The following is a 17,825-nucleotide window of genomic DNA, read 5'->3' as shown; positions in this document are numbered from 1 at the left end:
GTTTTATGGTCGTCATAAATGTCTTTGACTATCTCCTGATAGTTGGCGGTAAATAAGACTAAACCAGCGAATAAATGAGATAGCAGTCGCTATTTATGACTGGCGCTGTACTCTCTATCGATTTGGCCGTGCGTTTTAGCTGTGTGCAGTGAATCATCTTTTATGTCCCGGGGTTCTAAGCTTTGGATGCCTGTACTTTCTTTCGATAACAACAAGATTTGACAGTGCTTGTTGTTATCGAAAGAAAGTCTGACGATTATGCACTGCATTGCTGTAGATACACATGGGGGCCAAATGAATAACTGTTGAAAACTCGATTCGTCACAAGGAATTTTAAACATCTCTTGATTATAGTGTTAATATAGGATAGTATTCAACTTTGGTGTCTTTTAATTCTATTGAATACATCCGTGATCTTAAATGTAAAAATGAAAAGCTACTTTCAGTTATATGATATAAGTAATATATAATTCCCACGGAGCAATGTTTTTCATCAGTACGACATACATATCACAATAATACTTTGTGTGCGGTTAAAATATAGATTGTTGGTTGAAAATTACCAGCGAAAGCTCCTCTACATTGCACAGCTGTTGTTCCTTTTAAAGTCACTTGGTGGCGCTGTCAAAACGCCGAAGCACCCCGTGTTAGGCTTCGTGCCATTGGCCACTTAAAATCAGGTGCGACATAAGGTGGGAAAGACAGAATTGGCGTGTTTAAAGCGACACCGTTCGATCATAAAAGTATGTGCAACTATTCTAACACATAGGAAGGTTTTACAGTCTACGTCGTTATCCACGTTTGGACTGGGTGTACTAAATCTCATAGCCAAATGTTTTCCCTCACTTTAGAGGCAGAGTTATTAGATTGTCACAAATGTCATTTGATAATTTTATCGTTCTCTCCAAGCTGGTGCATGTTAATTTGGTGGTTCTGTGCTTTCTCATATCAAATGGTTGTGCCACTCTGTATAGTTTCTGGTTTGGGATTTGTTTGGTGTTCAATCTGCGTTTGTAAGCCACTACTATATCTGGTATTTAGCTTGCCAGATATATATATATATCTGCCTTAATATATCCGTCTATATTTACATGTACACTCACCTCTGCTTAATATATCCATCTGTCCTTAACACGTACACCTAAATACACACACACTATTCTAGTGGTTTCCTATTGGAGTAGGGTAAGTGTGATAAATTATAGAACATGATTCGGAAGTTATATCATATACTGTAAGTCATGACCGATGTAAAATATGATGGGATTTGTTTGGTGTTCAATCTGCGTTAGTAAGCCACTACTATATCTGGTATTTAGCTTTAGCCTTAATATATCCGTCTATATTTACATGTACACTCACCTCTGCTTAATATATCCATCTGCCCTTAACACGTACACCTAAATACACACACACTATTCTAGTGGTTTCCTGTTGGAGGGGGGTAAGTGTGATAAATTATAGAACATGATTCGGAAGTTAATCATATACTGTAAGTCATGACCGATGTAAGGTATGATGCGTGTCCGTGACATTGTGGACCTCAAGGGATTGCTCTGACATTTTTGTACAAATTTGGGCCAATCCATCTTTCTTCTAAAAAGCAAATAACAGTGGAATGGTTTTAGGGAATATATATTGGGTGGGGGATTCATGCTCATATATATAGTAAAATCATTCTCTATCTGTTATCTACATGAGTCGTTTTAATTCAAGTTGAGCTGAAAACAAGAAAGCTTAGAAGGCATACGCAAACAAGTATTTGATATAATCTTTTCATTTCATTAATTTTCAATCCCGCAAAGAATAGTAATGATCACGTTATCACCGTTCATGTCGGGTATAATTGACAGAGATAAATCATTTAAGGGTACGGCACACGGCGACAGGAAATTACCGCCGATCCTGACATAGCGATTAACGGGCGTGTTCGACTGTGCGTGGCACAGGCAGCTGTCATATCCATCAGCTTTCCGGGAAGCGAGCGGGCCCTATACTCACTTCCAGGAAGAAAATGGTGGGCCTCCGCTTGGTCCTTGCCCTGTGCGTTTTGTATGCCGTGGAACCGGCTGAGCTTACAGACACAGACACCAGAGGTGAGCCATACAATTGGATTTCTTACACGTATTTCCGGAGGCCGCCATAACATTATTTGTATCGATTGTCATTTAAGAACTGGATCAAATCGAAACCAGACATTTTACTGGTGCTAAGTAACTCGAATGTCCGATACATCCTTTTCCTTCTACGTGACTAAAGTATTTGTTATGGATGTCGTTTCTTTCAATGACAACAGTAGTATAACGACGCTGTTATCTTCTATATCGTACTCAATGTTAGTATGATCTATATGGCAGAAACACCGGTGGTGGCCCCTTTTACTGATTGCTATTACGTGATGCCAAATTTGGAATCCCAATCAATGAAACAATCAATACCTTTGCCTTGCCGCGTAATTAAAGGTATATTTTATTCACATTAAGACCCATGGACAAAAAGATACATGGTTAGAACGATTAGAATCATCAGAGATAGCATCAATGATCACAATCTGCCGAGCTTTCATGTGGTCTCAGCTTGTCTGCTGTGCGATTGGGAAACATTGGGCATCTGACAAAATATAGTCAATGGTAGCCATAAGGAATGGCTGTTAGTCGTTCGGGAGTAATATATGGCTCTTATGGATTTTGCCCAAAGACAAGATTGAGGAAGGAAACGTTACGATCACTCCAGGATTATTTTACTACCTTCTCCCGGCGCCAGCCTGGCGAGGTTGTTACACACACGATAAATTATTTCGGCCACTCTGATGGCCACACCGCTGATGAATAGTTAGACCAGATAAGCTTTTAGTTCCAGGACAAGGCGACCTTGGGTTCTACTGATTAAGGTCGACTGAAACGTGAGCTGTGTAGGAAATATGTATTTGTTATGACCGAGGTACGTGAGGCAGAGGGGGGGGGGGTATCGTGTCCCAGTAACTGGCTTCATAAAGGGGTACGCTGGGGGTAGCTATATTGCACGGACTTATGTGATATCGATGTTTCGCAGTGCAAAATTAACTTCGTAGCCTGCCTGAATAATCCTTCATGCTTTACCGGGAAATATAGAAATTATTCATATACAAAGCACCGTCCGCGTCAATGACGTCACACTCAGGCGACTGTTGCATTCCATGCATTATCAAGTCAAAATACATGCCCGGGGGTTAATTGCAAATGCGAGCAACATGCATGAAAAAGAGAATACAATGATATAAGGGACTACGTCTACATTCTACAACATATACGGTACTAGTTTTGTAATTATTATACAGATGACGTGGCTGAAGACGATGGAATCCAAGTCCTGGAGCAAGTCGTGCACTACCTGAAGCCGAAAAGTCGAAGGTCAATCGAAGAGGTAAGAAGTATATCTGCCAAAGTTACAGCATATTTGAGAGGAACGTAATGACAGGTGTACTTTTTAATAAAACGTTACGTTATCTAGTAGAACTACGGAAGACGAGATCTATAACTTTACCGGGTTGATGAAGAGACAGAGTGTGTCTCGAAAGCTTTCCAGAGTAGCGAACTCTTTTTGTTGTGTGTATGTTTTAAAAGATTTGTTAAACGTCCCCTAGTACACTCGTCAAAAACATCGCAAAAGACGTTCTAGATCATGTGCTGATCATGCATGTTTCTCCTTTGCCTTACTACAGGAGACCAGTGACAGATGCACGGCGAGCGGCTCCTACTGTTCCTGGTGCCGGTGTAAGTGTTGTAGCGGGAGATGTCTGGAGGACAACACGTAAGTAGATCTGGTATTTCATATAAACTCTACAACAAATAATGTTGGGGTCGTGTGGCGTAGCGGCAGAGTGCTCGACTCGGAATCAAGAGGTTCCGGGTTCGAGTCCTGACATGCCACCGATCTTGTGCCCTTGGGAAAGGCAATTTCTTCACACGACTTTCCTCACTTCGTTCAGGTGAAAATGAGTATTGTATTGTATTGTCCGCTGTGTTGGTGGCGGCATTAATATAAGTTGAAAAAACTTGAGTGTGCCGTCACCACGTATTGTGATTAGATGTTGGAATATAAAAAAATAGTGTGTCTTGTTGAAAGTTAAAACTTTTGTTCCAACACAAAGAACGGTTCTCACCTACATGTAGAGCTTTCGACCGGTCACTCTGGTCTTCCTCAGTAGACTGACCCAGTGAGACTTGTCACGTGGCTTTGACCCAGTGTTCACATCACACTTCAGAGAAGCCACGTGACAAGTCTCACTGGTTCACTCTACTGAGGAAGGCCAGAGTGACTGGTACCGGTCGAAAGACTCTAGATGAAAAACATTCATTGTGTTGGACTAAAAACTTTTAAATCTAACTATGAACACTGATGAACTTACATGATAGATAAGTTAGTGCTCAGACATTGCTGACATGAAAAAAGTCGGCCTGTGAACAGGTTTAAATCTGCAGTTGCGGTTTATTTGAAAGTTGATGTTCATTTATCGACCGCTATTGTTACAGGATGGGCCTGGGGTTTGCCAGCAGGTGCGTGCCGTGGACTCAGTGTTTGGAGCAGGCGGCCAGAAACGCAAACATCTACTGCAGACGGACAAGACTGTAACAGAACATGCTCTCCTATGACAGTACGTGTGGTGACCACTGATGTCTTCCTGCATATGCAATACACTGGCCAGAAATCGAAAGTAACGGTCGCTCGTTAAACGTAGCCTTAGATATGTTCCCATCAGGCGTAAAATGGAACTCATTAGTGAAGCAGCGACCCCTGGCGGAATTACACAAAACCGCCATGGAACACAAAGTTCTGTCCGACTTAAAAGCTCTCCCACCATATCGACTTGCTAGTGCCAACAAGCTCCACTGTGCTCTGACTATGATTTAGACATAGTACCTGACATTCAGGCCATTATAATTTTGAAGATGAAAGTTTAACAGTGGAGAAATATGTGACTTCTGGTCATACTGAAATTAGAATGTATTGAACTTATAGTGCAATCGTCATCATTTCAGCAATAGTATCAGGTACAACGATGACAAATTCAGATAGAAAGATGATTTCACTGTCTTCGTGACTTAGAGATTTATTCATCTCGAATAGCAATAGTACCAAATATAATGATGTCTGTTGAACAAGTCAGACTACGAAATCTTAGAGATTTATCACCCTGTGTGAGGGACAATGGTGTGAACTGGTTCTAAGAGTTATTTGACCAAGCAAGAAATGAGAATAAAATGACCTAGCTATAGTTGATATGCCATTATAGTTGTCTTCATTATAGCTGACTTGTAGAAATCAATTGTTTAACACATGCTTTATGTTTTTTCAGTCTTAAGCGGAAAAAGAAACTTCACACGTCTCAAACATGATTATAGGAATATCTCTTAAAGGCCAACTGTCATGACTTTACTATATAATTTACTATGTCATTTTGGCCTGGTGTGTAGCCTTACAATTTGATTAACTAAGTTCATAATAATTGCAACAACTTGAGCTCTGACAGTATTGGGGGCTTAAAATAACAGTCCGCGTTCTACCTTTAGACTTAGAATATCCAGGCAACGTACCGTAGTTAGAGTTTGTCTAGATAAGGTTCCATGTTTAGGTCGTGTCTCTCCAGACTTGAAACAGTTTCCTCTGCTCGCTAACTAACGTCACTACTCCTGACAGATCCTCTGTCCCGTCGGGCAGCCGCAGGTATCGACATTTATTGATATTTTTCCAGTATTCTTCCGGGGCCAAAATTTCCGTCTTCTCGTTCCTGTCTATGTTTCTGAAGCGAAGTCTCCGCTTACGTCTGAGTTCTCTTTCTCTTCGCCTCTCTTCCTCGTCTGATCCCTCGCCGGATTTTTCGTCGAACTGTCCGGACGCGATTTGCTCCAGAATGTTGTCGTCTGAGTCGTCGTGTAACATGGCGTCCAGGCGCTTCAGAAACTCGTCTTTTTTCTGCAGGAGGCCGGCACTGGCGACTCGGCTCCGCTCTAACATTCTTTTGCGGTTATCCTCAAATTTTTGCTTCCGTTCCCGGTCTTCTTCCATTGCCAGCTCGACCATGGGTCCGGACAGGTACTTTGTCTTTCCTTCGGCCGTGGCTCGGAGCTTGGCGGGCGCCGAAGCCAGCTCAGGCCGCGTGGCTTGAGTGAGCTCGGCGGGGGAAACCGCGGCGCTGACGGGCACGGACATAGACAGGCCGGCGGGCATGGGGTCACTTCGGCTGGAGGGCGAGTGGTCAGTCCGGCTGGCGGGCAAGTGGTCAGTCCGGCTGGCGGGTATGTGGTCACTCCGTTTGGTCGGCGTGTTGCCTCTCCGGGCAGCAAGAAACTGGCTAGCGGGCGTGTGGTCGCCCCTACTGGGAGACAGGCTTGCGGACGTGTGGTCGCCCCTACTGGGAGACAGGCCTGCGGGCGCGTGGGTGCTCCTCCGACCAGACGCAGGTGCAGACTTCGGAGGTTTATACTGCGCTGACGGAGGGAGTTTCATCGCGGCACCGGTAGCAGATTTGGGCCGCTTCCTCGGTAGTTGCGCCGCCGCGGGAGGAGAACACCAGTGTTTGGACGTTGACGCTACATTGTGGGGAGTTCTCATATGCCGGCTGAAGCACGTCGATCTACGAGATGTCTGTAAATCCGATCTTCTGAAGGTCTCCACTTCTTCTTCCGTAAGATTAGACGTCTGGCGAGAGAGCTTCTCCCGCAGAGACTTGAAGCGGATGACCAGGAGTTTCTCACTCACGTCCATCACCCTCAACACGTACGCGCTCTCCGCGTTCAGCATGTGTTTCCTGTGGTCCAGCAGACGGTCCTCTTTCGTGTTCAGCCGGAGCGCGGACAGGGTGAAGTTGTCCTTTCTCACCCCTTTCCGGCGGCCGGTTGGATCCACACTCTCTTCCCCCATCGTTTCTGACACCACGGCGTCCTTGGGGAAATCTGGAAAGGACGTAAACACTCTCGTTAAAACACTGAAGTACTCCTTATGACACAATACGGATTGTGAGTAAAGTGGGCTCAAAGTACCTCTGGCACTGGTGATCAACCAGCCTGACATCAACAAACAAACCCATAACAATTAACGTACTAACTACAGTAATTGCACTGTGTAGAAGAGGACCTTTTAGTCCAGAGTACTTGTTAGGCTGACATTTCTAGACGAATGAAAGAATCAATGGTTTTCTGAATGGACGGCTGAGGCAGGAAATGTGAGTTTATTCTGACTCCACTAATACAAAGCCCTGGTAGGACATTTCGTCAGGGCTTTATTTGAAGCACGTTGTTGCTTCCTACATATTTCCACAAATCCGTGATGACTGCAATGAGATTACAGGCAGTGGGCCATGTCGCACTCTTGTTCTGTCTGCAGGACCCGTGTCTAAAGCAGTGACTGTGTACACAGGAAGCCCTGATCTGTGCACAATGTGTACACAAAAATTCCTAACAAGTGCACAACGTGTACACAAGAATCCCTTTACCTGTGCACACATCGCCACACCTCGCAGCCCCTAGCCTTGTGTGCAGGCATTCGGGCGGGTGGGGGTTTTGGTACTGCGCTTTGTAGAATTTTTAACGCGTTCTTTTGCCGGTCATCGTACAACCGCCCAGAGAAGGTTTGTACCAGCCATGGACCTTCTCTGGTCGCCTGGTTGTAGGATGGCCGGCAAAAGAACGCGTTAAAAATTCTGCAAAACACAGAGAGGCCAGGAGGCCTGCACAGGAGGCTAGCAGCCCCCGGCCCTCTCCTGACAGTTGTTATTTGTAAGGGCTGACACAGGTTTGCAGGGAACAATACCCGTGAACCGTGCTGTTTGATCAAGACTCGCATAACTTTTAAACATCGTGACGTGCGTCCCGGCAACATGAATACTCTAGGAGGAAATCACATACAGAGACTGCATGGCAGAAACCGGGAACTGACAATGAATCCATCCAGCCGTATATGAGTGGAAAATAAGCAGCTTTACCTGCAGTTGTCGTTTGAATGCTAGCCGTCAGTATGTATTTAGATATGTGACTGTGTATGACAGTCCCTCTGACTTGCTGACGTAAGTGACCGTAACTATGTGCGATTACGATTACATATCCGCTGTGAGCTCTATGACAGTATTTGTGTTTTGTGGTATTTTTAGTGTTGGTGTACGTGTTTGTTTGTTGTTTGTGTGTGTGCGCGTGCGCGCAAGTATGTTCCTCTGTAGTTATTGAGTATGAATATGAGTAGTTAAATAGGTGAGATGTCTATGGTGGAAGCTAATCTAAGCTGTACCATGTCATGTCATTATTAGCTGTGAGTCGGTGAGGACACGACATGTAATATCTCTGTTATATGGGACCCAAAAGCTGAAACGAAGACAAAAATGCGACCACATACGCGTGTCTATAAGCACATATTATAAGATAGATGACGCTTTTGGCCTCATATTCAGCCTAGTGTACTTATGTTATCACCACCACAACCAAAGCAAAGCAGATAACACACAAGCAACCGAACAGACTGGTCACTTCGAACTCTTACATCAGCACGCGTATATATGGCACATTGCAAGGTACAATGTATACAGATAGGATATATGACAGTGTCTACATGTATGAGTCAACGTGTCGTGTCAGGTAAGGTTCAGGGATGATAGTTACCGTGATCAGGACAGGTCCGTTACGGCGGGTGAGATGCAGTACCGGGAAGAGGTCCGGTGTGTGTTCGGCGCAGGCAGGTAGCCGGCCCGGCCGTGTTCCCCTGTCTTCCCCTGCACTGTCCGCCTCTGTACCTGTAGCTCCCTGTGGCTCACCGGTCCCGTCAGTTTCTCCACGTTACCATGGCGACCTGACAGGAAAGGCGGAGCCGCTGTTCTATCTAGCTGTCAATCACAGGGCAAGCTGGCCCCTGATTGGCTGTCCGTGGGTGTGTTCTATGACGTAACCGTCGTCCTTGGTGTCGCCTGTCTACAGCCTGCCTAGCTGACACTTCCAGCCGGCTTTAACAGACTAGCGAACGGGCAAAGTAAACCGTTCCGGCCGGTAGCGCGGAGACCGACTATTCAACAAGCCGGCCCCTTTTCAGTCTCTAAGTAGGGCCGCGTTTCCGCACATTCAGCCACTTTGTATTCATGATAGAGGCATAAATTATTAAGGTGTTCCGCTACCACAACAATAACCTTATTTGCAGGTGGATATTTGTCACTAAAGCATTAAGCCATAATTTTCCGCCCTGGTCATACAAGAACGTGGTATATTCATCACCATAGTAACTGCCGTGTCATATTAGTTGCGGTGCACTTAAAAGGAGACATTATTCTCTCCTGTGTTAAACTTGTGACATTAGGCAAATAAAACACAACCAGGCAGATGGCGTTATGATTACATACACGTCCGCCCAGGAAAGAATTCACGGTCACAAAAGTCATAGCCGTATCAATGTTTGGTTCTCACAGCTTTCAAAAGCGGACTCAAAGTCCATTAAATACTTTCAACGTGAAGTTGTAAATCTTGATAAATCGTGCCACTGTTCTTGACATATTAGATTGGGAGGCGTTGTTGTAATATTGACTCACGATAAACATACGACTTGTCTCGGCTTGGAGCGGCATGCTACTTTGTGTAAACAGGGCGCTGTTAAAAGTCGTTCCAGACCTGATGCGCTTTCCCAGCGCTCACAATACAGCACATGACATGATACAATCCATTACACCTTCGCGGACAGACGGCCGTACGCTACAACACTGTTAGACAGGGATAGGGTATCCGGGTTCCTGTTTTAGTGTGTTACCACAACACGGCTATATTACCACAATTATAAAGGGAACAATGTCAAGCCAATTCATTGGGTTAACAAATGTTTAGAACAGTAAAATGTTTGAACTTTATTCGTACACAAGGATTATACAGAGATCAAATTTTCAACTACCACTGTCGCCTTCATCAGGATAATGAATGGCCAGTCACTTCAAAACCTTGTGTTGGAATAAAGTTCAACATTTTACTATGATTACCAACACAGATAAACTTTCATGATAAAATGTTTAGAATGTCTTACGTACTTTTATGTCGAGGTTCATATAGATGCATATGGAATCCAGGTAAGGGTGCCGATCTGATGATTTCCACATACCCGGGTTTGGCCAAAGAAAACAAGTTCCTCCGGATATAAATTGTTAAAGAAATATGCCAGAACACATATGATGTCTGTGTTTAAAAACTAACATAATATATTTCTAACCTACAAATTACCAACAAGAAGTAATGTGTACGTGACCACACAAAGAAGCTCCATCACATATATATTCATATGTACATATTTACCGTGACACATTGCTTCTTGTTGATAATATGTACTTATATTCATGTACACATTACCAACAAAAAGCAATGTGTACATGGATATATGATTGTGCACAACGGAGCTTCTTTGTGTGGTCACGGTGTTACATGGGCTCCTTGTGTGGCACCCAACAATCGATCCATTTTACGTCAACAAGTGTTTTTTAAAGTTTCAAAGGTCATATTTAATGTATGTGAAGATGTTTGTACATGTATGTACGGGGGTTCAAGGGCTTTGAGGTTATCGGCGCACGGCACAACAAAGTATTCAATTACAGAATTTTAGTCATAATAAAAAAGATCTCAAGACTTTGTACTTGTGCAGGTTCGTGCCTGACCTCTTTAAATTCTTACCAGGAATGATGAAAATCACATACGTGGAAATTAGGGCACAAGCCGAAAAGATTATGGTAATAGCGAAATATATGCGGAATAGATCGCCATGGGTTTCTATAAGAAATCCCAAATCGTAGCTATCTTACTGATAAATTTCTGAAGAAGTCACAAGACTAGTTTATTTTGCCGTTAAACCCTTGTTTTACGTACAAAATCGAGAACCAACCGGTCCAAAAAGAGAGACACCCTACGGCTGACTTAGTACTGCAACCGAATCTCTTTACGAAGATTGTGTTTCGTTTATAACTGCAGTTACAGTGCCCCAAAGTGCCAGTTTTTATCACATAACCCCGTGACACTGTATTACACATTTTCCTATGTACAAAGAATTGAGTTATCGATTACAGGAAAGTCTATTGTGTTTTAGATCGACAATCGGTTATGCTGTGTTGTATGAGTATCATCAGGGCATGTCAAGTTTAAACTTTGACCTTTTATTACGGGGCGCACGGAAAAGGTCACGTCATTCCATACCCTGATTACATTATAACAATACCACGGCAAAATATAGCCGCCTGTCGATCTAACACGCAATAGGCTTTCCTATAGCTTAAACGCCTTCTTTAAACCCACTTTGTATAGAAAATGGTTTGGTACAGTGTTTTTAGTTTGTATGATACACTGTATCGTCACTTTTGGGCGCATTTTAACAGCGTAAATACATTTACGAAGCACTATAGCACATAACATGCTGCAGTACCTCAGCAAACAGGAAGGTGACTCTTTTGAACCGTGCCGCCGACTTCAGAATATCCAAGATGGTGGAGTGAAGTGTTGTTTACGTTCCATCGCTTAGAAAATAGGTGGGCTTTCCTGACGTTGATGTCCATAGAACATGTAAATATCAGTCTACATCGATGAACAAGGTAATGTGCTATTTTATGGCCTGCATTAAGTCAACTGTATGGCGTTTGACTAAGGTCGAAAGCGACGAAACCTCGAAGGGGGAGGGGGGCTTGTTTAGTTCGGCGAATATTTTCCAAAATAATAAGTAACATTTACCAAGGCCAATAGTAAAGTTTGCTCGCAGGAACTACTACGGCCTCTTTATGCGCCTTCAGGCTTCTTATAATCTCCAACAGATTGAACGTTATATTATATTATATGAATATAATTTGGGGATATATATAACGTTATATATATTGTCCACTTGTCCATACTTGGGTTACATATTATACAATACAATACAATACAATACAATGCAATGAAAACCAGAAGAAAATGCAGCAGGGTTTTTTTTTTTGTGAACTGCTAAGATTGATAAAACACAGTAGAACTGCTAAGATTATTTTTGTTACAACACGTAATCATATCAGTTATACTGTCGAATAAAATAGCATTATGCCATATTAATTTAATAGAAGGACCGTGATTACTACGTAGTAACGTTATGTCTGAAAATGCATTACTTCAAACTCAAAGTTTCCATTTTTTTGTCACATCAAACAGACATTTTGAGCATGACATCATTTGGCTGGAAGAGGAAAGTCGGGGAAAACGTCACCAAACCTTCATCAGCTTTCAGTCCTGGGGAACAGCTGGAGAATGAACATGAAGTAAGTAATGTGGTGGTGTCTTTCTAGCAAGGACATACTTGTATAATGTCCTTGCTTGTATAATGTCCTTGCTAGGCCAAGGAGTAAATACTTAGTTGATTTTCAAATATCAATACAATGAAACTATAGCTGAGGAATATCAGTATGATGTATAATGTGGTATGATATTGCATGACACCATTCAGCATAATAATGTATGATTGTTTGTTTGTTTGTTTGTTTGTTTATTTGTTTGAGCCTTTGTTTAATTCGGCCTGCATGGCTGCTTTTCATTGCGGTTGTGATGGTAGAGGGTGGATAAGGGTGACAGACATGATATAGGTTTCATAATTGAAGACATGGTTAGATACTGTATACTTGATATATATTTTAGTGTCATATGGTAAGGTATAATGGTATGATATGGTTTGGTTGATGCTGTTTTAGCGGCCGCACCCGAGAAACGCAGGGTCTGAGTGACCACGCTGGCCACGCCGGCCAGCATCTGTTGTAGATTACATAGAGTAGTGTCGCTTGTCCCCCCTCGTATGGGGGGACCGTTCGTTAGCTATGCTAAACAACAAATAAAGTACTAGTAATTCTTTATTTTAGTCATACTTGATATATATTTTAGTGTCATATGGTAAGGTATAATGGTATGATATGGTTTGGTTGATGCTGTTGCTGATGTAAAATGCTGACATGTTATGACCTGCTATGTTAGGTAGACCCAGATGAAGTAGACTGGCTCCATGCAGTGAAGATCAGAAGACCAGTAGATGGACTGTTGGAGGATCATCTCACCAAGGCAAACAGACTCAAGCAGGAGGGATGTCTCCTGGCTGAAACTCAAAGGTACATGTACATCTGTTTGATTTTTATAAAATACTAAAGAGCTTATAATACTAGGTGCATATGGATCTTAGTGCGGTAAAATTGCAGCTGTGCTTGGATTTCTGATGATTGTCTACCTGCACTGGTACATGTACTTATATAGATACATGTATGTGTATGTGGATATTTCATTTGATGCATTGACTGTTACCACCTAAAAAGTATAGAAGAAATTATGGGCAACAAATTCTGAACAGTTTTTAGTATGATCCATGCTTTCTAAATTCTGAGTGTTAGATGTAACATTTGTCTGGTGCAAGTAATTTTTTGATTTTCCCAAACAGGATATAAGAAAAGAAAGATGGGACTCTTCGATGTCCAAATGTTTAGATATAGTTGAAGATCACATTGTTGAAAAGGCTATAGATAAGTGGATTTAGCTGTGTTTGTATTTATTTCTCCAGATACTGGGAAGCCATCCGTAGATGGGAGGATGCTCTGGAACTCACACCAGATGATGCCACTCTGCATGAGATGAAAGCACAGGTAAGGGATGACAAATCTTTATTATGTTCCATACTGGACTCCTGTTTGAGAACAAGGGGTCAGTCCGTGGTGCTGAACACACCATTCAAGACTTGCCTTATGTCAACACACACTGATAGATGAACTTATATTTATGAATAAAGTTTTATAAAAGTTTTAGGATTTTAAGATTCAGAGTCCAGAGTCTGGACATAGCCCCAGACGCATCTGCAGATAGGGCCTGATGGAAATCCTTCCTGTCGCCTCAAGAACCACAAGGTTCAGAGGAGGATTAAGTGTGTGAGTGAGTGAGTTATACATACTGTCATTAAGGTGTTGTGTTGGTAATTACATGTTTAAAGTTTGTTCCAACACAAGGCATTGTTGTGACCTAGGCTTTTGACCACTAATGCTGATCTTCAAATGTCTTCCATCTCATTACATCACCAGGCGTACATGGAGGTGCATGAAGTCTTCCCAGCAGTCCAAGCAGCGGAGAAAGCCGTGACCTCTGACCCAAGATGGTGGGTGGCGTACCAAACTCTGGGAAGGGCACAGCTTGGACTAGGAGACCTCAAACTGGTCAGTAGCATAACTTTGTCTATGTTGACCATAATAATGATTTGATTTGATCTATTGAAATTGCAACAGTGCAATACACGCGGAACAGAGGCAGCTGTTGCTGGTGTTGTGTCCCGCACATAGAAACGAATACTGGACAATGCTCATTTTCACTTTTTCTATCTATCTATCTATCTATGACGATTTACCACATTTGTGGAAGGATTGACATAACAGGTGACTATCACCTTTACAAGATGTCAAACCTGAGACCAGACTGTAATGTTTGAACCACTCACACCGGGAAGGTCCCCTACTCTTTTCGATAAGTGCGGTGGGTTCTTTTACGTGCGTGGGGTGTGGCTCTCCCAAACACAGGACCTCCATTTAACGTCCTATCCGAGGGACAACCCTAACCGAAGCTAGGTACTCATTTACACCTGAGTGAAGTGAGGAAAGTCGTGTAAAGTGCCTTTCCCAAGGGCACAAGATCGGTGATATGGGCAGGACTTGAGTCTAGTGGGGAAAGTTGTGTTAAGTGCCTTTCCCAAGGGCACAAGATAGGTGGCATATCAGGACTCGAACCCGGGACGTCTTGATTCCGAGTTGCGCATGCTGCTGTTGTGCCACAGGATCCCAAATGGATGCCTGTCCATGTCTTGTAGTTATTTCCATTTGTTGTCTGTAGATTTCTTCATCTTATGGTTTTATTTCCCACACATTTCCAGCAGTATATGACACTTTCACCCGTCATTTCTGATGCTGACAAGGTTTTATAAAGATATGCTAAACAAGTAAATATACCATGATGGTCTAGTCAGCAAAAATAATCTATTATGGCCATGCAAAAATGATCAAGTATATATTAAATAAAAGTTTCTTGTTGTGTTTCTGTTGTGTTTATCTTTTCTAGGCAATTTCCAACTTTTCAAAAGCGATTCATCTCAACCCTGCATGCAGCAAGGAACTCTGGGAAGACGACCTAAAATGGGCGTGCTCCCTGTTGGAGGAAGAGAAAGAACTCGAGAGAAAAGCAGAAGAAGAGGAAACAGACGGGACTGCTGGGGTGTCTGGTGAAATGGACACTGAACATGATGTAAGACTGACTGTTGGACATCATTTTACTGTTGGTAGTGAGGAAACTGTGACAGTTGGTAGAACTAACATGGCAAAAGTGGAGACTGGAAGAGTTGAGTCACATGTGCGATGTAGGGCAGTACTATAGTAGAACAAATAGTTAGGATTATTGGATACAGTTTCTCTACAAATGTATCACATTGTTTGTATCAGTACATGAGTACTAGTGTGTTTATTTAATTTTGGACTGTGATTGGATACATAAATGAAATGCTGTACATGTAGCCTCATGTTGTGTAAGATATAGGAATGGCCAATGGTTAAGAAGTTAGGATGCTGTCAGCTGCGGCAATGCTTTTTGTAAAGAATGTAGAAAGAACAGAAATCAGTAGCTTACCCAGTGAACATTTGTAAAGTGAATGTAAACTCCACCAATGGGCATACTTTGTACATAATACAGGTTGTATTTTCAGGATGACTACTGGTACCCACAGCTTCCTGATGCTTCTACTGATGGTGAGGTACCTGGTACAGAAGACACAGACACACCTGGTATAGAAGACAAAGACAGACCTGTACTGGACAGGTATCACACACACCTGGGCAGGTTCCAGAACAGGTGTAGGACAAGAACAGACAGATGACAGCAGCAGTGATGCCACCAACACATCACTTCATAACACTGTAAATGGATAAACTTTAATGTTTCATTTTCGCCCTTGTTGGTTTTATTTGAGCTCTCCACTGTGAATTCATGACAGAGTAAATATGCTATACTTGTATGGATTTTGTACTTACAGAATTGCTTCAACTGCAAATATGATGACTTTGTTCATCTATTCAGATTGTCGTGTTGTTGATTTTATGTAGCCTGTGTTTACACTAGTCAGTCTGCAACTGTTTCCCCAAGGGGGGCGGCAAACTTCTGGGCAAGTGGCCACCAGGAGCGCGATTTCTTAGTCAGGCTAGATTATTAGACCAGGGATTTAGCCATTTTTACGATAACGTTGTTACCAGTTGTTAAGTGATCACACACTGTTTACATAGAGAATGTAGAGCGTAGAGACAATATAGAGCGTAATAGTTGTAGTCTACGTAAAGCGTAACCATATGATGCCTGGATTTAGGCGGAGCAAGCTTGTCCGAATGCAACATAACACATGTATAACGTTAGCCGCAGCCGTTGTGAATTTGGAGTAGAGCGTTTACAATTACAATACGACTTACAATACGACCTCTAATCCCCTCAAAAGCATACCTATTTTTTTCGTAGGGTTTGTCGAACTTATACAAGTTCCTGTATTTCATGGACGCTCAAAAAGCGAGTGCGCGTGTGGTGTTCACCACACTATGTGTTTAACATTGTGCGGATGGCGTTCAGCACCAAGGACAGGCACCGTTTGCACGTAAACTTGTTGGGAAGAATGCCTGCAAGCCTGGGGCGTAATCGGCCGTTTTGATATTACATAATGGTTAAATGGTTCATATACAACAGCATATAGCGTATGTAATCGCTGCAGTCTATGAAAAGCGTAAAATAAGCTATATTATCATATAGCCGGACGGCGCGGACCAATCAGAGGCCCGGATACCCGTGCTGTTATTTCCCGATAACAGCACATGTGGTGTTATGGCGGAATAACAGCACATGTCGTGTTATGGCTGATACCATTATGTTATAGGGTATAGGGGCATGCGACTCTTTCTGTAAACCTTTGTAGCATTTTTCTGTCCAATAAACTTTTTTGTTTAGCTTCATTTAAACTACAATTTGCATTAAATGAAATTATCCATATTTGTTTTAAAGCGTATAATATATTCGAATGTATTTTTATGTATGTATATATATTAAAGCTGTTGTATTTCAAACAGGAATTGTGTTGATTGACAGTTTGGATAGGCTATATGATAATAATTTTAATGCACTGCCTTTTCCTCGTTGTATATGGTGTCATAACTGCATGGGCAGCTGCCATAACCACCTCATAAACCACCTCGTTCGCTTCGCTCACACGGTGGTTTATTCGGTGGTTATGGCAGCTGCTCATGCAGTTATGACACCATATACAACTCGGGGCAGTGCATTAACCCTTTATTATTGGTGCCTGGATTTTCATGAAGGCGGAATCAGCTTGCCCGAATGCAACGTAACATGTAGCCGCTGCCATTGTAAATTTATCGTGGACCGTTGACAGTTCCACTCCTACCTTCCTCAAGTGCATGCCATTTTTTTCTGTAAGGTTTGGCCAGCTTTAACAAGTCCCTGTACTTTACGGACGCTCAAAAAGCGAGCGCGCGCGTGTTGTTTTCACCGTACATACTGTGTGTTTTACTATGAGGATGGCGTTCAGCACCAAGGACAGGTACCGTTTGCATTAGAAACGTGGTGCCGAGGCTGATTGAATTAGCAGATTCCGGCCACTATACTTTGACCAAATTGAATACTTATTGTTGCTGACACTGCCTGTGTGTTATTTTGACAGAAACTAGTCCGAAATATTGAGAAGAGAGCCATTATTTTTCTGTGGGGATTGATTTTTGGCGGTAAAGTAGTTGTGGTTATCATGGTATACTAGACCAGCTGTTGTAC

General features: G+C 42.6%; 3 protein-coding genes across 3 annotated transcripts; 2 read left to right on the top strand and 1 right to left on the bottom strand.

Moving 5' to 3' along the window:
* The first annotated feature begins 1,893 nt into the window (after window positions 1-1,893).
* LOC109486358 lies at window positions 1,894-5,227 on the top strand. Its single transcript, XM_019790187.1, has 4 exons — window positions 1,894-2,096; window positions 3,317-3,402; window positions 3,701-3,789; window positions 4,512-5,227. Exons 1-4 carry the CDS (start codon window positions 2,015-2,017, stop codon window positions 4,609-4,611), a joined length of 357 nt encoding a protein of 118 aa, XP_019645746.1. The 5' UTR covers window positions 1,894-2,014; the 3' UTR covers window positions 4,612-5,227.
* LOC109486304 (uncharacterized protein C2orf16-like) lies at window positions 5,064-8,762 on the bottom strand. Its single transcript, XM_019790111.1, has 2 exons — window positions 8,628-8,762; window positions 5,064-6,932 (listed from the first exon to the last, which is right to left on the bottom strand). Exon 2 carries the CDS (start codon window positions 6,898-6,900, stop codon window positions 5,608-5,610), a length of 1,293 nt encoding a protein of 430 aa, XP_019645670.1. The 5' UTR covers window positions 6,901-6,932; window positions 8,628-8,762; the 3' UTR covers window positions 5,064-5,607.
* Window positions 8,763-11,446: 2,684 nt separating this feature from the next.
* LOC109486333 (tetratricopeptide repeat protein 33-like) lies at window positions 11,447-16,387 on the top strand. Its single transcript, XM_019790156.1, has 7 exons — window positions 11,447-11,569; window positions 12,153-12,259; window positions 12,963-13,093; window positions 13,537-13,618; window positions 14,048-14,179; window positions 15,072-15,254; window positions 15,709-16,387. The coding sequence occupies exons 2-7, from the start codon at window positions 12,164-12,166 to the stop codon at window positions 15,877-15,879; spliced, it is 795 nt and encodes a 264-aa protein (XP_019645715.1). The 5' UTR covers window positions 11,447-11,569; window positions 12,153-12,163; the 3' UTR covers window positions 15,880-16,387.
* Window positions 16,388-17,825: the final 1,438 nt, after the last annotated feature.

Source organism: Branchiostoma belcheri, unplaced genomic scaffold (assembly GCF_001625305.1).
Source record: "Branchiostoma belcheri isolate BF01 breed outbred unplaced genomic scaffold, Haploidv18h27 scaffold8, whole genome shotgun sequence".
Lineage (NCBI taxonomy): Eukaryota > Metazoa > Chordata > Leptocardii > Amphioxiformes > Branchiostomatidae > Branchiostoma > Branchiostoma belcheri.
The sequence above is the reverse complement of the archived record's forward strand: the minus strand, read 5'-3'. Positions and strand labels throughout refer to the sequence as shown.